The sequence below is a fragment of the Bufo gargarizans genome, chromosome 4 (assembly GCF_014858855.1).
Source record: "Bufo gargarizans isolate SCDJY-AF-19 chromosome 4, ASM1485885v1, whole genome shotgun sequence".
NCBI classification, from domain to species: Eukaryota; Metazoa; Chordata; class Amphibia; order Anura; family Bufonidae; genus Bufo; species Bufo gargarizans.
The window spans coordinates 442,111,195-442,138,926 of NC_058083.1; the positions used below are offsets into that span (position 1 = coordinate 442,111,195).

Below are 27,732 nucleotides of genomic sequence, written 5' to 3' on the forward strand. Positions count from 1 at the left end.
AACTGACACTGCACTGACTAAACCACTGACAGCACTGACACTGTACTGACTAAACCACTGACAGCACTGACACTGTACTGACTAAACCACTGACACTGTACTGACTAAACCACTGACAGCACTAACACTGTACTGACTAAACCACTGACAGAACTGACACTGCACTGACTAAACCACTGACACTGTACTGACTAAACCACTGACAGCACTGACACTGTACTGACTAAACCACTGACACTGTACTGACTAAACCACTGACACCACTGACACTGTACTGACTAAACCACTGACACTGTACTGACTAAACCACTGACAGAACTAACACTGTACTGACTAAACCACTGACAGCACTAACACTGTACTGACTAAGGCTACTTTCACACTAGCGTTCGGGCGGATCCGTTCTGAACGGATCCGCTCATATTAATGCAGACGGAGGCTCCGTTCAGTACGGATCCGTCTGCATTAATAACTCTAAAAAAATTCGCAAGTGCGCAAGTAGCCTGCGCGGATCCGTTCAGACTTTCAATGTAAAGTCAATGGGGGACGGATCCGCTTGAAGATTGAGCCATATGGTGACATCTTCAAGCGGATCCGTTCCCATTGACTTACATTGTAAGTCTGAACGGATCCGCACGCCTCCGCACGGCCAGGCGGACACCCGAACGCTGCAAGCAGCGTTCAGCTGTCCGCCTGTCCGTGCGGAGGCGAGCGGAGCGGAGGCTGAACGCCGCCAGACTGATGCAGTCTGAGCGGATCCGCTCCATTCAGACTGCATCAGGGCTGGACGGCTGCGTTCGGGTCCGCTCGTGAGCTCCTTCAAACGGAGCTCACGAGCGGACCGACGAACGCTAGTGTGAAAGTAGCCTTAACCACTGACACTGTACTGACTAAACCACTGACAGCACTGACACTCTACTGACTAAACCACTGACAGCACTGACACTCTACTGACTAAACCACTGACAGCACTGACTAAACCACTGACACTGTACTGACTAAACCACTGACAGAACTAACACTGCACTGACTAAACCACTGACAGAACTAACACTGTACTGACTAAACCACTGACAGCACTAACACTGTACTGACTAAACCACTGACAGAACTAACACTGTACTGACTAAACCACTGACAGAACTAATACTGTACTGACTAAACCACTGACAGCACTAACACTGTACTGACTTAACTACTGGCAGCACTAACACTGTACTGACTAAACCACTGACACTGTACTGACTAAACCACTGACAGCACTGACACTGTACTGACTAAACCACTGACAGCACTGACACTGTACTGACTAAACCACTGACAGCACTGACACTGTACTGACTAAACCACTGACAGCACTAACACTGTACTGACTAAACCACTGACAGCACTGACACTGTACCGACTAAACCACTGACAGCACTAACACTGTACTGACTAAACCACTGACAGAACTAACACTGTACTGACTAAACCACTGACAGCACTAACACTGTACTGACTAAACCACTGACACTGTACTGACTAAACCACTGACAGCACTGACACTGTACTGACTAAACCACTGACACTGTACTGACTAAACCACTGACAGAACTAACACTGTACTGACTAAACCACTGACAGCACTAACACTGTACTGACTAAACCACTGACACTGTACTGACTAAACCACTGACAGCACTGACACTGTACCGACTAAACCACTGACAGCACTAACACTGTACTGACTAAACCACTGACAGAACTAACACTGTACTGACTAAACCACTGACAGCACTAACACTGTACTGACTAAACCACTGACACTGTACTGACTAAACCACTGACAGAACTAACACTGTACTGACTAAACCACTGACAGCACTAACACTGTACTGACTAAACCACTGACAGCACTAACACTGTACTGACTAAACCACTGACAGCACTAACACTGTACTGACTAAACCACTGACAGAACTAACACTGTACTGACTAAACCACTGACAGCACTAACACTGTACTGACTAAACCACTGACACTGTACTGACTAAACCACTGACAGAACTAACACTGTACTGACTAAATCACTGACAGCACTAACACTGTACTGACTAAACCACTGACAGCACTAACACTGTACTGACTAAACCACTGACAGCACTAACACTGTACTGACTAAACCACTGACAACACTAACACTGTACTGACTAAACCACTGACAGCACTAACACTGTACTGACTAAACCACTGACAGCACTGACACTGTACCGACTAAACCACTGACAGCACTAACACTGTACTGACTAAACCACTGACAGAACTAACACTGTACTGACTAAACCACTGACAGCACTAACACTGTACTGACTAAACCACTGACACTGTACTGACTAAACCACTGACAGCACTAACACTGTACTGACTAAACCACTGACAGAACTGACACTGCACTGACTAAACCACTGACACTGTACTGACTAAACCACTGACAGCACTGACACTGTACTGACTAAACCACTGACACTGTACTGACTAAACCACTGACACCACTGACACTGTACTGACTAAACCACTGACACTGTACTGACTAAACCACTGACAGAACTAACACTGTACTGACTAAACCACTGACAGCACTAACACTGTACTGACTAAGGCTACTTTCACACTAGCGTTCGGGCGGATCCGTTCTGAACGGATCCGCTCATATTAATGCAGACGGAGGCTCCGTTCAGTATGGATCCGTCTGCATTAATAACTTTAAAAAAATTCGCAAGTGCGCAAGTAGCCTGCGCGGATCCGTTCAGACTTTCAATGCAAAGTCAATAGGGGACGGATCCGCTTGAAGATTGAGCCATATGGTGACATCTTCAAGCGGATCCGTTCCCATTGACTTACATTGTAAGTCTGAACGGATCCGCACGGCCAGGCGGACACCCGAACGCTGCAAGCAGCGTTCAGCTGTCCGCCTGTCCGTGCGGAGGCGAGCGGAGCGGAGGCTGAACGCCGCCAGACTGATGCAGTCTGAGCGGATCCGCTCCATTCAGACTGCATCAGGGCTGGACGGCTGCGTTCGGGTCCGCTCGTGAGCTCCTTCAAACGGAGCTCACGAGCGGACCGACGAACGCTAGTGTGAAAGTAGCCTTAACCACTGACACTGTACTGACTAAACCACTGACAGCACTGACACTCTACTGACTAAACCACTGACAGCACTGACACTCTACTGACTAAACCACTGACAGCACTGACTAAACCACTGACACTGTACTGACTAAACCACTGACAGAACTAACACTGCACTGACTAAACCACTGACAGAACTAACACTGTACTGACTAAACCACTGACAGCACTAACACTGTACTGACTAAACCACTGACAGAACTAACACTGCACTGACTAAACCACTGACAGAACTAACACTGTACTGACTAAACCACTGACAGCACTAACACTGTACTGACTAAACCACTGACAGAACTAACACTGTACTGACTAAACCACTGACAGAACTAATACTGTACTGACTAAACTACTGACAGCACTAACACTGTACTGACTAAACTACTGGCAGCACTAACACTGTACTGACTAAACCACTGACACTGTACTGACTAAACCACTGACAGCACTGACACTGTACTGACTAAACCACTGACAGCACTGACACTGTACTGACTAAACCACTGACAGCACTGACACTGTACTGACTAAACCACTGACAGCACTGACACTGTACTGACTAAACCACTGACAGCACTAACACTGTACTGACTAAACCACTGACAGCACTAACACTGTACTGACTAAACCACTGACAGCACTGACACTGTACTGACTAAACCACTGACACTGTACTGACTAAACCACTGACAGCACTGACACTGTACTGACTAAACCACTGACAGAACTAACACTGTACTGACTAAACCACTGACAGCACTAACACTGTACTGACTAAACCACTGACAGCACTGACACTGTACTGACTAAACCACTGACAGCACTGACACTGTACTGACTAAACCACTGACAGCACTGACACTGTACTGACTAAACCACTGACACTGTACTGACTAAACCACTGACAGCACTGACACTGTACTGACTAAACCACTGACAGAACTAACACTGTACTGACTAAACCACTGACAGAACTAACACTGTACTGACTAAACCACTGACAGAACTAACACTGTACTGACTAAACCACTGACAGAACTAATACTGTACTGACTAAACCACTGACAGCACTAACACTGTACTGACTAAACTACTGGCAGCACTAACACTGTACTGACTAAACCACTGACACTGTACTGACTAAACCACTGACAGCACTGACACTGTACTGACTAAACCACTGACAGCACTGACACTGTACTGACTAAACCAGTGACAGCACTAACACTGTACTGACTAAACCACTGACAGCACTAACACTGTACTGACTAAACCACTGACAGCACTGACACTGTACTGACTAAACCACTGACACTGTACTGACTAAACCACTGACAGCACTGACACTGTACTGACTAAACCACTGACAGAACTAACACTGTACTGACTAAACCACTGACAGAACTGACTAAACCACTGGCAGCACTGACACTGTACTGATTAAACCATTGACAGCACTAACACTGTACTGACTAAACCACTGACAGCACTGACACTGTACTGACTAAACCACTGACAGAACTAACACTGTACTGACTAAACCACTGACAGCACTGACACTGTACTGACTAAACCTCTGACAGAACTAACACTGTACTGACTAAACCTCTGACAGAACTGACACTGTACTGACTAAACCTCTGACAGCACTAACACTGTACTGACTAAACCACTGACAGAACTAACACTGTACTGACTAAACCACTGACAGAACTAACACTGTACTGACTAAACCACTGACAGAACTGACACTGTACTGACTAAACCACTGACAGCACTAACACTGTACTGACTAAACCACTGACAGCACTGACACTGTACTGACTAAACCACTGACAGCACTAACACTGTACTGACTAAACCACTGACAGAACTAACACTGTACTGACTAAACCACTGACAGCACTAACACTGTACTGACTAAACCACTGACAGCACTAACACTGTACTGACTAAACCACTGACAGCACTGACAATGTACTGACTAAACCACTGACAGCACTAACACTGTACTGACTAAACCACTGACAGAACTAACACTGTACTGACTAAACCACTGACAGAACTGACACTGTACTGACTAAGCCACTGACACAACTGACACTGTACTGACTAAAGCACTGACACTGTACTGACTAAACCACTGACAGCACTGACACTGTACTGACTAAACCACTGACAGCACTGACACTGTACTGACTAAACCACTGACAGCACTGACAATGTACTGACTAAACCACTGACAACACTAACACTGTACTGACTAAACCACTGACAGCACTGACACTGTACTGACTAAACCACTGACAGCACTGACACTGTACTGACTAAACCACTGACAGCACTGACACTGTACTGACTAAACCACTGACAGCACTGGGTAGTGTTGTCAGTGGTTCAGCAAACATTTTAGAGCCTCTAACATCAAATGAAAAATACAAATGTGAACTGTGCCTTACATTCTGCCACTAAATCTGAGTTACAGCCTATATTACTGGCCAAAGCTACATTCAGAAAGGTGTATGCTTCTGAGCTGGAATCTCCCAGCATTTAATGCTGGCCTAATACAGAACGTGTGCTTTTTATACCAAGCACTGTACAGTAAGATAGCTGTCCAACCGCATTATTTCCGTTGTCCTGCTCAATGAAAATGATGATGGTGAATCTAACACATAACTGAAACCTATGGTGCCAGATGGATCCCACTAACTATATATACATGGGTTTGTTAGGGGGCCCAACATCTTAAATGACAAAATAACACAGCATGCTGAACTATTTTGTCCAGCTTTTTTGGTTGGAATCTGTGCTGGAGGCTCGTAATGGGCCCCTGACACAGATGTGAACAAAGCCTGACCTGTTAGCTATGTGACTGTACTAGTAACAATCAGCAAAATGATGGGGATAGACTGTACTTTACAATAATTACTAGATAAGAAATGTATTCAGTGTAGAATATGTAAACTGTTCAAGGATGATCATATATGCATTCATCTTAAGGGTCCATTCAGACGAACGTATGGCCACCGTGCTCGTGTTGCAGACCGCAAATAGCGGTCCGTAATACACAGACACTGGTTGTGTGAACTCCGTTTTGCGGTGCAGACCGATTGACTTAAATGGCTCTGCACAGAAGCGCTTCCGAACCGTGCCTTCAAGATAGGACATGTCGTATCCTTTGCCATATCTTGCGGATCACAGACCCATTCAAGTCAATGGGTCAGAATCCGTGATACGGAGTTCACACGGCCGGTGCCCATGTACTGCCAACCCACTGTTTGCGGTACACAGCTCAAACATGGAGGCCATTCGTTCGTGTGAATGGACCCTAAGGCCTCTTTCACACTACAGTTTTTTGCGTTCCGTATACGGTCCGTTTTTTGCGTTCCGTATACGGTCCGTATACGGAACCATTCATTTCAATGGTTCCGCAAAAAAACGGAATGTGTTCCGTATGCATTCCGTTTCCGTATTTCCGTTTTTCCGTTCCGTTGAAAAGATAGAACATGTCCTATATTTGGCCGCAAATCACAGTCCGTGGCTCCATTCAAGTCAATGGGTCCGCAAAAAAAACGGAACACATACGGAAATGCATCCGTATGTCTTCCGTTTCCGTTCCGTTTTTTGCGGAACCATCTATTGAAAATGTTATGCCCAGCCCAATTTTTAATATGAAATTACTGTATACTGTATTTGCCATACGGAAAAACGGAACGGAACAACGGAACGGAAACGGAACCACAACGGAAGCAAAAAACGGAACAACGGATCCGTGAAAAACGGAACGCAAAACACTGAATTCAACATACTGTAGTGTGAAAGAGGCCTAATGGAAATGTCTACTCTGGAATACTAAGTAGTTTTATGCAAATAGGTTTAACATTCAGTGAATTCTGTGATTCATTTATCAGTTTAAGGCCCCCTGCACACGAACGTGTGCACCCCGTGGTCATGGTGCGGGCCGCAATGCACAAACACAGTCCGTGGGGCAGCGGATCGCGGACCCATTCACTTTAATGGGTCCGTGATCCGGCCGTTCCGCAAAAAGATAGGACATGTAGTGCTTCCGTTCCGCACCATTCCGCATCTCCGGATTTGCGGACCCATTCAAGTGAACGGGTCCGCATCCGTGATGCGGAATGCCCACGGAACGGCACCCGTGTATTGTAGATCCGCAAATGCGGTCCGCAATACGGCAATGGGAAGCACACGTTCGTGTGCAGGTGGCCTAACTTTTTTCCCAGAGATTCAAATCCCCTGAATAGACTCTAATTTAAAAGATAGCATGCTGGCTATATACAGCCCCCACTAGAGGATAGCTGTACAGTGCATACTGCTATGCATTGAACTCAGTAAGAACACAGTTTGCCATAAGCTCTTCTCCAGGGCACTGTAAACTGATACACCTGGAGCTTTCCATGGCTGCCAAATAGCTCTTAGGCCTCGTTCACACTTCAGTGTTTAGTCAGTGATTTCCATCAGTGATTTGTGAGCCAAAACCAGAAGTGGAGCCTCCACAGACATGAGGTAGAAGGGAAAGATCTGCTCCTGTTCTGTGTTTAGAGTTGTACCTGGTTTTGGCTCACAAATCACTGATGGAAATCACTGACTAAACACTGAAGTGTGAACGAGGCCTTAGGGTTTTCCAGGGTTAACTTATTAATGACCTACCCTTAGAATAGTTAATACACATTAGATGGACATAGGTCCAACTTCTGACACACCCAGCAACCAATTGTTGTAACTAGCTTCTGTTCTGAAACCAGGAACCAAAACCACACCACTTTGTACACTCGTGGCTTTGCCTGGTTACGGCATTCTGCTCCCATTCACTTGAATGGTAAGAGTGTTATGCCTCAAGCAGATGTCCGTACCAGTTTTGGATCAGTGGTAACATGGACCGTGTTCAATCTGTGTTTTCTCCTGTGACAGATCCATGTTGGGTCCGTTTTTTGCTGTCCGTGTTGCATCCGTGTTTCACTAACACTCAACAGCTGAAAAATAATTTTCAAAGAATCTCTTGTTAATGATCCGTGAAACACGGATGCAACACGGATGGCATCTGTGGTTTTCACGGAACCATAGACTATAATGGGCGTGATGGATCCGTGAACACGGACAAAATAGAGCATGCATCCGTGGTAAAAAACTGACCCACGGACCGTGCTGAAACACTGATGTGTGAATACACACATTAAAATGAATAGGGACGTGTGCTGTCCATGAAGAGCACGTACAGCACACGTCCGTGAAACACTGACGTCTGCATGAGGCTTTACAGTAACCAGGCCCAGACACTGCACAATGTATGGAAATGTGTATTTTTCCACTGTAGCTATTAAAAACATCTGACGGGCAAAGAGGGTGGGGATCCGAAGTCAGACCCCCAACCAGTCTGATATTAATGACCTATCCTAAAAGTCCTTTTGCATCGACTGATGACCAGCCAGATTATTGGGGATGAATGTTTGTAGAAACCAGGCTTACAGCCTGGTAGGGTTGATCATGCTGATACAAACAATGCCAGAATTATGACTATCCGTGGCCCTATTGCTGAGAAAATGCATGTTTAGTCATATGCAAATTACCTTCCTTTTCAAGCAATGCAGAAGACGAGATATCTAACCCTGTTAATCCAAGGGAAAGGGGGAGGGACTAAAACAGAAGGGGTGTAGCAAACTGGTGCTAGGAGGGCTCTGGCCAGCGCTTCAGTGCTCCAGTTAGCTCATTTGCATATGGACAAAAATACATTTTTTTCAGCAACTGGGCCAAGAATAGTCATAATAAAGGTATCATTTTTATCAGCATGATAAACCCTGCCAGGCTGTATGCCTGGTTTAATAGGGTTGATCATGCTGACAGCTGCTATTTAAGGTTCATGTTAAAAAAATATAAAAAAAAGGTCAGACACTAGCGTTGCACTGTTGTAAACTCACTGTGATTGGAAGCATTTCCAATGATTCTGTCATTAAAGATCTAAAGAAAATTTCTCTGCAGCTTTTACATTCCTTGTAAACAACTGAATTGCAAATGCAAATGAGATGAATTATTACTTCTAATTAAGTCCGTGCTGCATCTCTTGTGAGGAATATTAGGAAGTGGAAATCAATCTGTAGTATCAGAATGTTATTAAAAACCCAAATCCCCTGATAACTTCCAAATAATGCTTCCAGAGCTAATGGAGTAGTTTATGGCGCAGTCTTAATGCGGGTACCTTCCTTTGTTTAGGGTGTTTTTTCTGGAACGTGCTCACTGTTGCATCATTAGGCCGTGGGTGGTGTGGGATGGATGATGTCAGAAGGAACAAAACAAGCTCTGCCGCCTTAGGAAAACATTTGTTTTTATAAAGCCTTTCAATAAATATATGTCCTTGAGCACAGACGTGATCCAAGTTTAGTTCTTAACCCTTCTCCCCAGAATTTCAGTCTAATAGCGGTTCAGATGTAGTATACAAAGCATCACAATTAGAGATGAGCGAATTTCAGGTTATGAAATTCGTTCACGCTTCGTTTACTGGTAAAAGGTAAATTGTGTTATGGATTCATTACCACGGACCATAACGCAATTCTGTGATGGAATGCCTTTAGAGGTATTCCGTTATTCATTCCGTCATAATAGAAGTGTACGGGCTGCCAAACGGATCGTCCCTTTTCCGTTATTCCGGGGAGTCCTCTCCTGCATAACTGAAATGGGACAGATCCATTATGCAGGCCATAGATTTCTATCATGACGGAATGAATAACGGAATGCCTCTAAAGGCATTCCGTCATAGAATTGCGTTATGGTCCAGGCTAACGGAATCCATAACGCAGTTCTGCTTTTACCACCAAACAAAGCGTGAACAAATTTCATAACATAAAATTCGCTCATCTCTAATCACAATGTATGTTATGTACAGTATGCAGACAATTCTCTGCTTCACGTGTCTGGTATGAACAACCTATTAATGTTGAAGCTGCTAGCAACGCTTGGTTGTGTGACTCTCAGTATTATCAGAACATAACCTTAAGGCCTCATGCACACAACCGCTGTTTGCGTCCGCATCCAAGCCGCCATTTTGGTGGCTCAGATGCGAAGCCATTTATTTCAATGGGGCCGCAAAAGATGCAGACAGCACTTAGTGTGCTGTCCGCATCCGTGGCTACGTTCCACGGCCCCGCAAAAAAAATATAACATGTCCTATTCTTGTCCGCGCTATGCCGGTGCCCGTTCCGTAAATTGCGGAAGGCAACACGGGCGGCTTCCGATTTTTGCGGATACAGGGATTGCGGAACGCAAAAAACGGAACACTCGGAACAGGCCTAAAGGGAATGTTTAAACAGAAAATTACCTATTGTTTAAATCACATTTTTATGTTTAAAATTTTTTGAACGAATTTTAGATGATTATTTTTAATTTTCCATATCAATATCTATATTTAAACAAAAACCATAAAATCCTGCAGTTTTCACACTGGCGACTAAGCCTAATAATAGATGCTGCTTTTTGGTCTGTGCAGATCACATTCTTATTCTGCCTTTAAGGCACCTTTCACACAAGCGAGATTTCCGTGCGGGTGCAAAGCGTGACGTGAACGCATAGCACCTGCACTGAATCCTGACCCATTCATTTCAATGGCTCTGTGTACATAAGCGTTTTTGTTTGTTCACGCATCAGTTCTGCATTGCATGAAAAACACAGCATGTTCTATATTCAGCGTTTTTCACGCTATGCGTTTTTCACTGATGGTTGCAAGGAGATGTTGTTTGTAAACCTTCAGTTTTTTATCACGCACTTGAAAAACTTATCAAAACACATTGCACCCGCGTTGAAAAAACAGAATGCAATCTCAGACAAAACTGAAAGTTTCCCTGAACGCACCCTGAGCCAATGTGTAAAAGAGGCCTAATGAGATCACTTCTGTGTATAGATAAGACACCAATAGGTGACTGTCTAAGCTTATCTATTTGTTCCTTGTACAATGACCTCTCCACTGATAACAGCATGACTAGAGAACTCTTCCATAGAAGTCAATGGGGTCAGGTCCTGTCAATTGTGTGCATGGCCTATGGGGCAGCTGTAAAGCAGTTTAAGAACAGCTCAGGCAAGATGGCGGCTTACATAATGACAGACACTTTCTTGATTTAGCGCACATGGTGGTTTAACAGTCTTAGCTTTTTTATTTAATTACCAGATTAAGTTTTTTAATTTTCTACGTGACACCTTGAGCTTTTTATTTAAAAGTTTTTTAGAGATTTTTTGTTTAGTGTTTTATTTGGGGAAAACTACAGATCCTTATTCTTTAAATATGCAAACTGAATACCAAAATACATTATTAAAATGGGTTCCCTGTTTTTGTGAAAAATGAACTTTTATTTTATGCAAATAAACCAGTTTTTCTTTACAGCTTTTTGACAAATCTCCCGCAAAGTGCGTATGCAGCCATCATATACTCAGACTTATGTCTTAAGCCTCATTCACTCATCAGTGTTTGGTCAGTGATTTCCATCAGTGATTGTCAGCCCAAACCAGGATTGGAGCCTCCCTAGACATAGGCCGCTTTCAGACGAGCGTATTGAAATCAGTCAGTATTATTGCTCAGGATCCTGATTAAATACCATTAGTATTGTCATCAGGATTGCTTCAGGATTTACATGCGTATTTCTTACTTCCTTCATTATTCATGCACTGCACATACTGAATGTGTGTATTTGGAAACAAATCCGCACGAAACTCGGACATGCTGCAGATTTCAAATACTGACGGAAAATATACGTCCATCTGAATGGCTCCATTCGTTAACATTAGCAGCGGATTCTGGTACATTAAACTATATACGCATTGCAAATATGCTTGTCTGAAATTGGCCATAAGGTATAAGGGAAAAATCATGTGAATGAGGCATAAGGCCTAAGGTACACGACCATGTGCTGGCCATGTTCGTATTGTGGCCCGCAAACAGCAGGTCCACAATACATAGGCACCGATAGTGAATGGGGTCCGCAATCTGCATCCGACGATCCGCACTACAAAAAAGTAGTGTATGCACTACTTTTTTGCGGTGTGGAGGCAAGATCCGATCTGTGCCTCCGTTCCGCACCGTATCTCTCCCGGATTGAGGACTCATTCAAGTAAATCGGTCCACATTCGTTATACAGTGTGCACACAGCCGGTGCCCATATATTGCAGACCCCCTGTTTGTAGGCCACAGTACGGGCACTGTTGACACTCAAAATACACATACTGCATATATGAAAATACAATCCTTAGCCTAGCATAACAGCCCCCCCATTCATTCAATTCACCAGGGAGTACTGACTCAACTGTTGCCGGGCCCAGTTTAGTTGAAAGTATGCCTGCCACAGAAAGGGACGCCAGACGCATTACATGATATTACCCTGCATGTGGCAGCATAAATAATAAAGCCAAATCTTGCAATCAGTGATGGCCAGTTCGCATTGTTCGCCCGTGAACATATGCGGGCTGCCATCTTTTTTTTTTTTAAGTTCGGCGACGGGCAGGTTAGCCCTTACCTGTGCCTCGCCAGACGAACAATGCGAACTGGCCATCACTGCTTGCAATGTTGTGTTCTCACAACTTAGGCCCCTAGTAATAAAAGGCATAGGCACAGATAAATATCTGCCATATAGGCTAGCTGTATATTATTAGTTTAAATACAGGTAGTACCTAAGGCCTCGGCCATATTTCCATTTTTCACTGATGTGTGCTGTCCACGGATAGCGCATGCACCCACTGATTTGAATGTCTACACACAACAGTATTTTTTTTACTGACCGTGGGTTAGTAAAAAAAATCACGGAGACATGCACTACTTTAGTCCGTGATGTGGATCAAACGTGCCCATTGGGGAAATCACTGACACAACACAGATGACATCCGTGGTGTGTCTGTCTTTCATAGAAGATGCTCTGGAAATTATTTTTTAGCTGAGCAGAATCTGTGGATTACAGATGACACACAGAAAGTAAAAACGGACAAACAGACCAAATACAGATCCTTCAGACATCTTAACAGATGAAACGAGGACACTTTTTTCATGGACTTGAAAATGACACGGAAATGTGGACGAGACCTTATGCAGTTCTAAAACTCCATATTTACATACCACTTCATCTCAAGTTACTACACAAATACTGTTAAATGTATGATTCTGTTACAGAAAGGTCGGACAGAGGCACACGGCTTTATCAAATCATGATAATGCCGTGTGCTTCCGTAGTACAGATCGCACGATCCCTCTCTTACATTGAGCGTGATCCCCGCAAGGCACACGTTCATGTAAAAGAGCCCTTATTGTGAGCCAAAACCAGTAGTGAAGCCTACTGAGACATAAGGTATAACCCTAAGTTCACACCTGAGCGTTTTACAGCGCGTTCAAACGCGATGTAAAACGCTCAACACGTGAAAACCAATGCTTCCCTATGGCCCTGGTTCACACTTGAGCGTTTTACAGCGCGTTTGAACGCGCTGTAAAACACCCGACGCATAAACAAGTTCTTGAGCTTTTATTGGGGCGTTTGTCGCGCGTTTTGGCCCATAGACTCATTGGAGAACACTGCAGTCAATCACACAAACGCGCGTTTACTATTGCAAAAAACGCGCATAAATACGCGCGTCTCAGAAACGCTCAGGTGTGAACCCAGGGTAAGGGAAAGATCTGCACCTGCATCTGTGTTCCGCTCCTAGTTTGGCTCACAATTAGGGATCAGCGAACGTCTGTTTTCAAGTTCGTCATACAAGGTTTGGGTTATCTAAGAATTCCGTTATGGTTTCTGCTACCACGGTCCCTGGTATGGAATCCATAACGGAATTCTTAGATAACCCGAACCTTGTACTCCAAACTTCCAAACACAAGTTCGCTCATCCTTACTCACAATCACTGACAGAAATTACTGACCAAGTAACTGAAGTGTGAACTCAGCCTTAGTTGCCCATAACAACCAATCAGAGCTCACCTTTCATTTTTCAGAACACTTTAAGAAATGAAAACTGAGTTTTGGTTGCTAAGGGCAACTAAGACAATTTTCAAGCTAGACAGTTTTGATAAACGAGACCCAAGGTGTGTGTCCTGTAAAAGGAGCAGCGTCCATAACAGGAAACCATGCTCCCACATGGAGTGTGTTTTCTGCAGTGGATATGCTCTTCTGAAATGAGTCTTGGGGTGCGGACACACAGTCAGGTTTCCTGATGCAGTTTTGGAAGACAAAACCAGGAGTGAATTAAGGAAGGATGGGAGATTATCTGTACATCTGTGTTTAGGCTAGGACTACATGGTGATCTTTGGTGCAACAGCTGTTGCACTACCAAGGATCGCAGTGCAGCCATAGCAACTAATAGGGTCACAATGCGACTCACAGGTTTGCTGCAACCGCAGCATCGCAAAGAATTCAGTTGGGATAGAGTGTTAGCAATTCTAGGGTCGCAGCAAACTTGGGAGTCATGCTATGACCCCAATCATTTCTGTGGCTACACTGTGATGTGAAGTAGCCTGACAGCTGTTGCGCCAAAGATCACCGTATAGCCTCATTCTTTCCTTTTTTTGATCTTTTGCATCAGGAAACCTGTCTGTGTGGCTGTGTCCTTAGGAAGGAGGATGGTACTAGATTAAATCTGGGTGTGTCTGGTCCCAGGTGGAGTTCTGAAGAGTAGAAATAAGTAAGTTTAGATGTTTCTTGTGTAGGTAGCTGTTCATCAAATTTCTTTCTACTGTTATCATGTAAGTTATAGGGGGAAGGCAAAATAGAAAAATATATTTATTGACTGTAGGTTTCTTTTACTTTAAATACTATTTAAAAACACATTTTTGGAAGAATGGTCAAGGTTCACAATCAATCTCCCCGCCATCTCAGAATAATGACGCTCTGTTAAGGTTATTTTTCATTCTACTTCAGGGTATGTCTACTATTGTTGAACGTGCGAACAACATTTAGAATCTCAATCCCATTTCTACATGCAATGTTTACTCCTGTGTTTTTCTGCTAATTAGATCTTATGTAATTTTTTTATTTTTTTTTCTGCATCTGAGCCACAAATTTTTATTTTATTTTTTGTGGACCACACTTGGACCTATTCATTTCTATTGAGCCACAAAAAAATGCAGATCGGACATGGATGTTATCAGTGTGCTATCCACGGCAGTTCTGCAAATTATAGAACATGTCTTATTCTTGTCAGTTATGTAGACAAGAATAGCCATTTCTATATAAGTCTACATGCACACGACCATATGTGTTTTGTGGTCTGCAAAAAAAAAAAACGGATGACGTCCGTATGATATATATATATTTGCGCATCCATTGTAACAATACCTAAAACGGACAAAAATAGGACATGTTCTATTTTTATTTATTTTTGCGGGGCTATGGAACGGTCATACTGATGCGAACTATCTGCAAAAAAAAAAATGGAACGGAAACAAACAACATTCGTGTGCATGAGGCCTAAGGTGTCTATATTTTGTGGATCACAAAAAAAGCATTGTTGGAAAATTACCTACGTTTTTGTGTTAAACATATTATTATTATTATTATTTATATATATATATATATATATATATATATATATATATATATATATATATATATTTTTTATTTTTTTTTTTCATGGTACTGGGGTAGAGTTATCAAAACTGGTGTAAAGAAAAACTGGTTTAGTTGCCCATAGCAACCAATCATATTCCACCTTTCATTTTTCAGACCTTCTTTGGAAAATTAACCACTTCAACCCCTCTAGCTGAAACCCCCTTAACCGCCTCCGGACTGCCTAATGCAGATGTGCGGTCCAGAGGCGACAGCCCTGCGCAGAGTGACGCATATACGCGTCATCTCGCGAGGGCCCAGATTTCTTGTGAACGCGCGCACACAGGAACTGAAGGTAAGCGAGTGGATCTCCAGCCTGCCAGCTGCCCCCCCCCCCTGTCACTTATTAACCCCTTATGAACCCCTGATCACCCATGATCACCCCATATAAACTCCCTGATCACCCCCCTGTCATTGATCACCCCCCTGTAAGGCTCCATTCAGATGTACGTATGCGTTTTGCGGATCCGATCCGTGGATCCGTAAAACTCATACAGACGTCTGAATGGAGCCTTACAGGGGGGTGATCAATGACAGGGGGGTGATCAATGACAGGGGGGTGATCACCCCATATAGACTCCCTGATCACCCCCCTGTCATTGATCACCCCCTGTAAGGCTCCATTCAGACATTTTTTTTGGCCCAAGTTAGCAGAATTTTTTTATTTTATTTTTTTCTTACTAAGTCTCATATTCCACTAACTTGTGTCAAAAAATAAAATCTCACATGAACTCACCATACCCCTCACGGAATCCAAATGCGTAAAAATTTTTAGACATTTATATTCCAGACTTCTCACGCTTTCGGGCCCCTAAAATGCCAGGGCAGTATAAATACCCCACAAGTGACCCCATTTCGGAAAGAAGACACCCCAAGGTATTCCGTGAGGGGCATATTGAGTCCATGAAAGATTGAAATTTTTGTCCCAAGTTAGCGGAAAGGGAGACTTTGTGAGAAAATACAAAAATAAAATCAATTTCCGCTAACTTGTGCACAAAAAAAAAAATTCTATGAACTCTCCATGCCCCTCATTGAATACCTTGGGGTGTCTTCTTTCCAAAATGGGGTCACATGTTTATACTGCCCTGGCTTTTTAGGGGCCCGAAAGCGTGAGAAGAAGTCTGGGATCTAAATGTCTAAAAATGCCCTCCTAAAAGGAATTTGGGCCGCTTTGCGCATCTAGGCTGCAAAAAAGTGTCACACATGTGGTATCGCCGTACTCAGGAGAAGTTGGGGAATGTGTTTTGGGGTGTCATTTTACATATACCCATGCTGGGTGAGATAAATATCTTGGTCAAATGCCAACTTTGTATAAAAAAATGGGAAAAGTTGTCTTTTGCCAAGATATTTCTCTCACCCAGCATGGGTATATGTAAAATTACACCCCAAAACACATTCCCCAACTTCTCCTGAGTACGGCGATACCAGATGTGTGACAATTTTTTGCCGCCTAGGTGGGCAAAGGGGCACACATTCCAAAGTGCACCTTTCGGATTTCACAGGTCATTTTTTACACATTTTGATTTCAAACTACTTCGCACACATATGGGCCCCTAGAATGCCAGGGCAGTATAACTACCCCACAAGTGACCCCATTTTGGAAAGAAGACACCCCAAGGTATTCCGTGAGGGGCATGGCGAGTTCCTAGAATTTTTTTATTTTTTGTCACAAGTTAGTGGAATATGAGACTTTGTAAGAAAAAAAATAAAATCATCATTTTCGGCTAACCTGTGACAAAAAATAAAAAATTCTAGGAACTCGCCATGCCCCTCACGGAATACCTTGGGGTGTCTTCTTTCCAAAATGGGGTCACTTGTGGGGTAGTTATACTGCCCTGGGATTCTAGGGGCCCTAATGTGTGAAATCCGAAAGGTGCTCTTTGGAATGTGTGCCCCTTTGCCCACCTAGGCTGAAAAAAAGTGTCACAAATCTGGTATCGCCGTACTCGGGAGAAGTTGGGGAATGTGTTTTGGGGTGTCATTTTACATATACCCATGCTGGGTGAGAGAAATATCTTGGCAAAAGACAACTTTTCCCATTTTTTTTTATACAAAGTTGGCATTTGACCAAGATATTTATCTCACCCAGCATGGGTATATGTAAAATGACACCCCAAAACACATTCCCCAACTTCTCCTGAGTACGGCGATACCAAATGTGTGACACTTTTTTGCAGCCTAGATGCGCAAAGCGGCCTAAATTCCTTTTTAGGAGGGCATTTTTAGACATTTGGATCCCAGACTTCTTCTCACGCTTTCGGGCCCCTAAAATGCCAGGGCAGTATAAATACCCCACATGTGACCCCATTTTGGAAAGAAGACACCCCAAGGTATTCAATGAGGGGCATGGCGAGTTGATAGAATTTATTTTTTTGTGGCACAAGTTAGCGGAAATAGATTTTTTATTTTATTTTGTATTTTCTCACAAAGTCTCCCTTTCCGCTAACTTGGGACAAAAATTTAAATCTTTCATGGAATCAATATGCCCCTCAGTGAATACCTTGGGGTGTCTTCTTTCCGAAATGGGGTCACATTTGGGGTTTTTATACTGCCCTGGCATTTTAGGGGCCCTAAAGCATGAGAAGAAGTCTGGAATATAAATGTCTTAAAAAAAAATTACGCATTTGGATTCCGTGAGGGGTATGGTGAGTTCATGTGAGATTTTTTTTTTTTTTTTTTTCTTTTTTTACACAAGTTTGTGGAATATGAGACTTTGTAAGAAAAAAAAAAACAAAAAAAAATATTTCCGCTAACTTGGGCCAAAAAATGTCTGAATGGAGCCTTACAGGGGGGTGATCAATGACAGGGGGGTGATCAGGGAGTCTATATGGGGTGATCACCCCCCTGTCATTGATCACCCCCCTGTAAGTCTCCATTCAGACGTCCGTATGTGTTTTGCGGATCCGATCCATGTATCCGTGGATCCGTAAAAATCATACGGATGTCTGAATAGAGCCTGACAGGGGGGTGATCAGTGGTTCATAAGGGGTTAATAAGTGACAGGAGCCTGCGTTGCGTGAAAAACGCAGAATATAGAACATGCTGCGATTTTCACGCAACGCACAAGTGATGTGTGAAAATCACCGCTCATCTGAACAGCCCCATTGAAGTGAATGGGTCCGGATTCAGTGCAGGTGCAATGCGTTCACCTCATGCATTGCACCCGCGTGTTATTCTCGCCTGTGTGAACGGGGCCTTACAGTTCTGGAATGTATTATATAACACTGCCATAAATCTAATGGGTTACATAGCATCATAAATTAATATAACGCTATGGGACCCCATCAGTTCTAGGAGGTCAGGATGAGGGCTGCCACATACTCGCGCTGCGAGTCCAGAGCGTGATTTGAAGGTGCCTAACCCTGGGTTCACACCTGAGCGTTTTACAGCGCGTTCCTACGCGCTGTAAAACGCTCAACAAGGAGAAACCAATGCTTCCCTATGGGAATGGTTCTCACCTGGGCGTTTTACAGCGCGTACGATCGCGCTCTAAAACGCCCGACGCTCCAAAAAGTTCTTGAGCTTCTTTGGGGCGTTTTGTCGTGCGTTCCCGTACATAGACTTTTGGGAACGCGCGACAATGGGCGTACGCTTGTCTCTGTGCGCGATTGTAAACGCCGGTACAATCGCGCATACAGAGCGCTCCATCGCGAACGCTCAGGTGTGAACCCAGGGTAAAGGTCCTTTTACATGGGCTGATGTACAGGCAATTATCAGGAAAAGATTTGTCAAAACTGGTGCGAAAGAAAAATGGCTAGTTTTCCATAGCAACCAATCAGATCGGAACAAATGAAAGGAGAAAGCTTTGCGGACCGCACATTGCCGGCACTAAGAAAATATGCCTAGAAATGGGTCCGCAATTCCGTTTTGCAAAATGCGGAATGGAATTGCGGATGTGTAAATGGAGCCTTACCCTGTGGCTTCAAGCACATCGCCGTGTCTATCTTTTAGTGTACTATCTGCAAAAAATGCGAATAGGACACGGAGGAGGTCTAAAGGAGTTGCCGGGGATTATATATTTGCTTAAGGCCTCATGCACACGACCGTTGTTTGGGTCCACATCCGAGCCGCCGTTTTGGCAGCTCGAATGCGGACCCATTCACTTCAGTGGGGCCGCAAATGATGCGGACTCCATTCTGCGGCCTCGCAAAAAATATATAACATGTCCTATTCTTGTCCGCGCTTTGCAGACAAGAATAGGCATTTAAATTGCCGGCGCCCATTCCGTTCCGCAAATTGCGGCACGGTGCATGAGGCCTAAAGGGTCCCATGTCCATATCTGCCCACATTGCTGAGAAAAATGACGAATTAATATATGCAAGTAAGCCTCTTGGAGCAGTTGGGGTGTTGCTGTTACACCAAGAGTCTCCGCTCTCTCTGTATCTGCCATGTCCTTTCCACTTTAATTGAAGGGGGTCAGGTGGTGTTGTATCGCAGTCACATGACATTCTCTGCGGTGTTGGTTCCCTGTCCCGATGACCTCCTTCTATATCTGAGGCGTGGTTAGGGTGGCCACCTTTTCTTAAAGCCAAACCCGAACAGAAGGGAGGGAGGGTGGGCATGTCAGCGCCGCCCTGGGCTAGCATCGCATCACTCCCAATAATCGCTGTGCCCGGGCCTGATAAAGGCTTGTACCCGGGCACAGGATTACAAACCCGGACTGTCCGGGTTATTCCCGTACGGATGGCAACCCTAAGTGTTGTAAGGCCCCATAGACACAATATCATCAATAACTCTGCCTCTGAGGACGGTGTTCTTCCCATTCTCTTGGACTCTGCCCTGTAGACCTGATGTCAGCAATGATGCTGTGTCTTAGACCTGTTTCACATGAGTGAGTTTTCCGTCCAGATGCGATGTGCATAGCAAACACATGACATCTGAACTGAACCATGCTTTTCATTGGGGCTGTGTACATGAATCGCCCTAATGGCACTTTCAGGGTGCACCTCAACTGCAACATCTGAATATAGCCTAAAACTCTGCATACAGCATTTGAAAAGGTCTTAATTTCTATTATAACAAGCTCAATGGGGTAATGGCTGTGCTCTGCATGGTCAATACACAATATGTCTAGTGCACCAGCGCGACATGGCTCTTGCGTATAAGACTTTATTTGTGTACAGCTCCATCCACCAGAATATTTAGGTCTGGTTGACAGAACAGTAATGGTAATCCATTTGTCATTATTGCTGATATTCTGGACTGATCTGACTGCACAGTAATTACAGGCTTGGAATGTGTTAAATGACTGAACAATTACAGAGGTTTTTGCATTTTCCTACTCTTGTGGATGAATGCGCTGCATGGTGGGTGATGGTGACATATTCCTACTCCCTCTGCTTCCCTTTCCCTCTTATGACTCAGTCTCTGTATTGTATCAAATGATCATAAGACACAGGATACTTCTTAGAATGACTGGAGAGTCGGGGGAGCATGGATTGTATGTCTGCGCAGGCTACAGGCCCCCCGATGGGGTCATCGGCTTCAGTGGGTACAATGCGGTGGAAACTGTGCAGATAATAATTGTGCTCCAGTGGGGTTCACTCTGTCCCTGTAGTTGCCTAGAGCGAGCTGAACGCTGCAGTGACTACTATTACAGAAGGTGCATGTAGGCAGGTGACAGCGGCAAATCAATAGCATGACATGTTTAGTACTGTGCTTTATGTTCCTAGAGGTTTCTGAATATAGAAGGGAGAGATACTCTGGACATAGGAATTCAAGCTGAAATAAAATATTCATAGACTTAGGCTTCTTGCACGCCATGATATGGTTTTTTGTGGAACGGAACAGCTGGCCCCTGATAGAACAGTACTATCCTTGTCTGTTAGGCTGCATGCACACAGCCGTTGTGCGGTCGTTCCGTGCATTGGGGACCGCATTGCATCCGCACTGATGGTTGCTAAGATGTTGTTTGTAAACCTTCACTTTTTTTTTATCACTTGCGTGAAAAACGCATCAAAACGCATTGCACCCGCGGCGCACGGAAAATACTTAACGCAATCGCAGACAAAACTGACTGAACTTGCTTGCAAAATGGTGCAAGTTTCACTGAACGCACCCTGAGCCAATCATCAATACGCCTTAGGACCCTTTCACACGAGTGAGAATTCCGCGCGGGTGCAATGCGTGAGGTGAACACATTGCATCCGGACCCAATCCCTTCAATGGGGCTGTGCAGATGAGCGGTAATTTTCACGCATCACTTGTGTGTTGCGTGAAAATCGCAGCATGTTCTATATGCTACGTTTTTCACGTTGAAAACAGGCCCCATAGAAGTGTATGGGGATGTGTGAAAATCGCATAGCATCCGCAAGCAAGTGCGGATGCGGTGTGATTTTTCACGCATGGTTGCTTGGAGATGATGGGAATGAGCAACCCTGGACCCCATTAAAGTCTATTCACTGTATTATTTTCTCTTATAACATGGTTATAAGGGAAAATAAAAGCATTCTTAATACAAAATGCTTACTAAAATGTTGCTTGAGGGGGTTAAATAAAAATTAACTCTCCTCATCCACTTGCTTGCGCAGCCGGCATGGTCTTCTTTCTTCATCTTTTCAGGACCTTTGACGTGGTGAGAGTCCTACTGAATGAAGTTAGAAGATCCTGCTATCTTCATTCAGTTTTTTTCTCACGCGCGTGCAAAACGCATTGCACTTGCGCTGAAAAAACTGAACGCAATCACAGACAAAACTGACTGCAATTGTGTGCCTACTCGCGCGGGTTTCCCGCAATGCACCCTGAACGCAACCCGCAATGCCTGTGTGAAGGGGGCCTTAGGCCTCTTTCACACGAGCGTGACGGATTGGCTCCGGAGGCATTCAGGGAGACTCGCACCATTTTGTAAGCAAGTTCAGTCAGTTTTGTCTGCGATCGCGTTCAGTTTTTTTGCCATCAGTATCAAATTCTCAGACTACTTCTTTAACAAGAAATAACTTTTAAATGCAAAATCCTAGAGGGGGCATGGGGGTTATGCTAAGACAATGAGGATGTTCATTTAAAGGAAACCTATCGCCAGGAAAATGCAGTGCAGTGTGCGGGCGGCATGTTATGCACCAGGATGATCTGTGAAGGTTGATGTATAGATTTAGAATAACTTGTCTTTTATGTATCTGAGCTTAGTAGTCCGGTAGATGGTGCGATGTAGTGATTTACAGCTTTCTCTATGTACTTTGTCAGTCACTGAGTAGGAGTCGGACCACCCCAGGACGCCTAAACTCAGAATGAGCATGATTTTTAATTTATAAAATACAAGTTGTACTGAATCTTTTCCCATAAAACGAAAACTTTGTCTCACCCTTATCTATAACACCTGCCTAATTCTTTTTGCCAACTGAAATTGTGTAATTTTGGGTCCTGCATGGAGTTTGTATGTTCTTCTCGTGTTTGGATGGGTTTCCTTCAGGTACTCAGTTTCCTCCCACACTCCAAAGACATACTGATAGGGACCTTAGATTGTGAGCCCCATTGGGGACAGTGTGATGCTAATGTCTGTAAAGCGCTGCAGAATATAGAAGTGCATAAAATAAATTCATAATAATTTCTTTGTTATTTTAGATTTAAGCAATGTACCTGATGTCACCATTAGCACTTTGAAAAGGAGCAGCACGGATGATGCTTTAGATCAGGCTCAGTGCAGGCCACGGATTGATCAAACCTATAAGGTAAGGAGTTTGTTGTTCATATGAGAGAGAAAATCTAGGCCTTGTCTCATTTTACACATTTATTTCATTTAAAAGTGTGTTCATGCCTCTAGTGAAATGAGTGGTGTACACAGATCTAATAGAGCCCCATAGCAAAACTTAGTATGGCCTACTCAGCCCCACCTAGTTTCGTATACACCCCCACGTAACACCAAGTGCAAGGCCTCTGATTTCTGATAAATTTACTTTTTTATGTGGGAGAAGAAAAAAAGACTCCCTGTACCATATCTCGATGTATTTACATACAGTACATCTGCTGCTTCCCTTCTATTATACAGCTGTCTGCCTGCAACCACCACCAGGGGGAGCTCAGTGTACAGGAATTTACACAGTAAGTATTCACTGGAAGCTGAAATAATCTCCCTCTTGTGGCGGCTGCATCAAAATGCAGTGCTTTTACATCATGAAGAGAAAGGAGGGGTTCAGCCTGGGCCCCCTTTCCCCAAATGGTCTGCCTCCATTGGAGGTATGCCACTGAGTGAAAATGTAGCCTTTATGTTCCAGAGCATTTGAGGTGGCATGCATATCTCACTACATGCCAGAACAATACAAACAAATCAGATGTTCAACACTCTTGTGAGACTGTCTGGTAGTTTCCAGTGAATACAGTGGTTGATTTTTGCCCAAAAAAATAACGAAATGCATACTGCTTGACATTCTTAATGAGTCCATGAAGATGTGTGGTGTGAACATTAGCACAGCTTCTCTTCAAGAAAATACTTCACTTGTTAGGTGCTTTGCCAAATGACCACGAGAAAAGCAAAATAGAAATTAAAGGAGTTTTCCCAAAAATGTTATACTGATGACTAATTCTCTGGATAGGTCATTAGTATCTGATCGGTGGGAGTGTGACAACTGGGACCCTCGCCGATCAGCTGAGAAGACCCCAGTGCTCACAGTAAGGTTTTCTCTCAGCTTACCAAGCACAGTGTTGTATATTGTAAAGTGGTTTTGCTTGGTATCACAGCTTGGCCTCATTCCCTTCAATGGGGCTGAGCTGCGCCTAGACCATGTGACCGATGAACGTGACATCACATGGCCTAGGCCCTAGGGGAAACTGTGAGAGGGTTGTGGTGCTACTGTGATGTCCAGTGCCTTCTCATACAGCTGATTGGCGGGCGTCCCAGGTAGCGTTGTGGCCTTCTCTCAGCTTAGCCTAGACCATATGACATCACGTTTATCGGTCACATGGCCTAGGAGCAGATTGGCCTCATTGAAAGGAATGGGGCTGAACTACGATACCAAGCACAGCCACTATACGATGTATGGCTTTGGGCTTGGTGAGCTGGGAGAAGGCCATGTCGCTACTGCGCTTGCTTTGACTATAAATGGTATAATCGGCGAATTAAGATAGATATGCGCAGAGGTAGTCCATGTAGGGTTTGCGTGCTACATGGTATTTCATTGACTTGGGTTTGAGGGCTTCTTTGTTGGGTTTGTTTAAAAAGTTGTTAGGCTACTTTCACAATTGCGTTTTTGCTGGATCCGGCAAGGTTCAGCAAAAAACGCTTCCGTTACTGATAATACAACCAACTGCATTGGTTATGAACGGATCCGGCTGTATTATCTGTAACATACCCATGACGGATCCGTTGTGAACTCCATGGGGGACGGATCTGTTTTCTATTATGTCAGATTGGGGACAGATCCGTTTTCTCTGACACAAAGACTTCCACTGTGGGTCATGGCGGATCCATCTTGCTCCACATCCCAGGACGGAAAGCAAACCACAGCGGTATAAGAACGGAATGCAATGCATTTTGGAGCTCTCCGTTCTTTTCAGTTACATTTTGTCCCCATTGACAATGAATGGGGACAAAACGGAAGCGTTTTTAACGATATTGAGACCCTATGACGGATCTCAATACCGGAAAATATTAATGCTAGTGTGAAAATAGCCTTAGCTGGTGAGAAATGGAAAACATTTGGGGAATTTTTCAAGCACCGCACTCCAGCTTCAAAGAGTCACAAAATAGTGCTTTGCGCACAAAAAAAACTGACATTTTGAATTTTTACACCATTCACTCAAGTTTTGAATAGTGGGTGGGAAATTGGCATGGTTAGACTGTCAAGCTGATTTTAAGCCAGCTTTTTGAACCATTGCAAAAACTCTCAATCGTTACCCCAGTAAGGCTGGGTTCACATCACCATTTAGCTTTCCGTTCTTCTGATCCATCAAAAGGACAGGAAAATAACAAAAATGGCTCAGTTAGCATCAGTCTGCACTGAAATTAACTGATCATGACTGATGCTCAGTTATTTTTAGTGCAAACTGATGCTCAAAATAACGGATACATTTATTTTTATTTTATTTTTTTCTGTCCTTTTGATGCCGTAGAAGTACGGAAAGCTAAACGGCGATGTGAACTCAGCCTAAGAGTACTTTCACATTAGCGGCAGGGGAGTCTGGCAGGTTGTTCCGGTGGTTGAGCAGCCTGTCGGATCCGTCCTGCTGCTAGTTCACGTGTACCCCTGGACTGCCGCCCCGTCCCCATTGACTGCCACTGGAGCTCTGCCCCCTGCCTATTATAGTGTGAATGAGGCATAAGTTTAGTTTCACACTGCCGTTAGTATTTCAGAGTGCAATATGCTGGAGTTCTCAGGATCCGGTATTGCCAGATGTTACTGGAATGCCTCTGATCCCTATAAGGCCCCTGTGAGACGCGCGTGTCCCTCGCTGCAAACTGCAGCGAGGTACCCGGCCTGAGCTTCCAGCACTGCCGGTGTCACATAGCATCATAAATCGGTATAATGCTATACAGGGGGGTTGCTAGGGACGAAAAAGATCCGGGTCCCAATGAATATGGCCTAATTCTCTAAGTCCCCACCCTCCAGGTGACGTCTCCTCCAATGTAGATTTTCTCTGTCATCATCTTCTCCATTTGGTCTGTACAACTTCTTTCAGCCACTCCTCGTCTCTGCAGAGTGTGACACACAGACATCTTAGCTTCATCACTTTTCTGTCATCATCCCCCATCCTGGAGTCCCCACAGAGTTATTCTGCTGCTCACTGTGCTCCCCAATACCCCCAAATACTATCCTGAAGAAAAATAACTGCCATACAGATAGACCCCCCCCCCCCCATAGTAATAGTGCTCCTCATGGTCCCACCAATAGTAATTCCCTTCTAAAATGCCCACATTAGTAATGCTCCCCAAGAGTGTCCCCATTAGTAATACTGCCCCCTACAGTGCCCCCAACCATGATAATGCTCCCCAAGAGTGCCCACATTAGTAGAAGAGCCCTCCAGTATTAATAATGCCCTCACAGAGCCCCCAGTACAAATAAGTCTCCCTATTGTTCCCCCAGTGGTAATAAAGCTCTCTAAAGACCCCTCAGTAGTAATAAGGCCCCCCACAGTACTCTTAGTAGAAATAAGGCAGATCTATAAGTCCCTCCTATAGAGCCCCCAGTAGTAATAAGGATGCCTATAATGTTCCCTGGATTTGCATTGCCTCCTGTAGTTATATTCCTCCCTCCACCATACAGTCCCATGTAAAGAACATCCCTCTCTATCTAGAGCCCCCTCCAACATACAGTCGCATGTAAATAACATCACTCCCTCTAGCCCAGGCAACTTCTTTCTGCCTGTTGGTTTCCTGACACACTCAGGCCTTGGGACACTGCCTCTTTATGACTGGGAGCTTTTGTTACACTGCCTGTTCTGTTGTGTTACTGAGTCTTGCCAACACAACACACCTCTATATTCCTGCTGCACTGCCACTGCTGCTGCTGTTCTTGTGGGTCCCTAAAAACGTTTTGGTAAAAGCCAAGGCTGCACAGCTTGCACTCTGTCTCAGGCTATTGCTGAGCTGAGCCTCACTTGCTGCCAGGCCAGTACTGATAAGACGAGTGAGTAGCAGCCGAGCCAGCCTGACTTCCTGTGCACCCACAGGATAACCAGTAAGAGGAGAAGTGAGGTGGAGCCAGCAGCCAATCAGATTAGAAGATCCACTGCAGTCATCGCTGCCGTACTTAGCGCAGCGGTATTGCGCTGGCGCCGCCGACACACGGCTGTGTGAGTAAGGCCTCATGCACACGACCGTTGTGTGCATCCGTGGCCATTGTGCCGTTTTCCTTTTTTTTTTTTTTTCGCAGACCCATTGACTTTCAATGGGTCCGTGGAAAAATCGGAAAATGCACCGTTTTGCAGCTGAGACCGTGATCCGTGTATCCTGTCCGTCAAAAAAATATGACCTGTCCTATTTTTTGGACGGTCAACGGGTCACGGACCCATTCAAGTCAATGGGTCCGTGAAAGAACACGGATGCACACAAGAT

The 27,732-nt window shown here is 44.4% G+C and overlaps 1 protein-coding gene across 5 annotated transcripts in view; it reads left to right on the forward strand.

Annotated features, from left to right (window-relative positions):
* Positions 1-27,732, forward strand: part of TIAM2 (TIAM Rac1 associated GEF 2) — a 441,154-nt gene that overhangs the window by 338,185 nt on the left and 75,237 nt on the right. For all 5 annotated transcript variants that reach the window (XM_044289376.1, XM_044289380.1, XM_044289379.1 and 2 more), the window contains one exon: positions 23,307-23,413. In XM_044289376.1, coding sequence (XP_044145311.1) covers positions 23,307-23,413 — 107 coding nt within the window. The remainder of the gene's footprint in view (positions 1-23,306; positions 23,414-27,732) is intronic.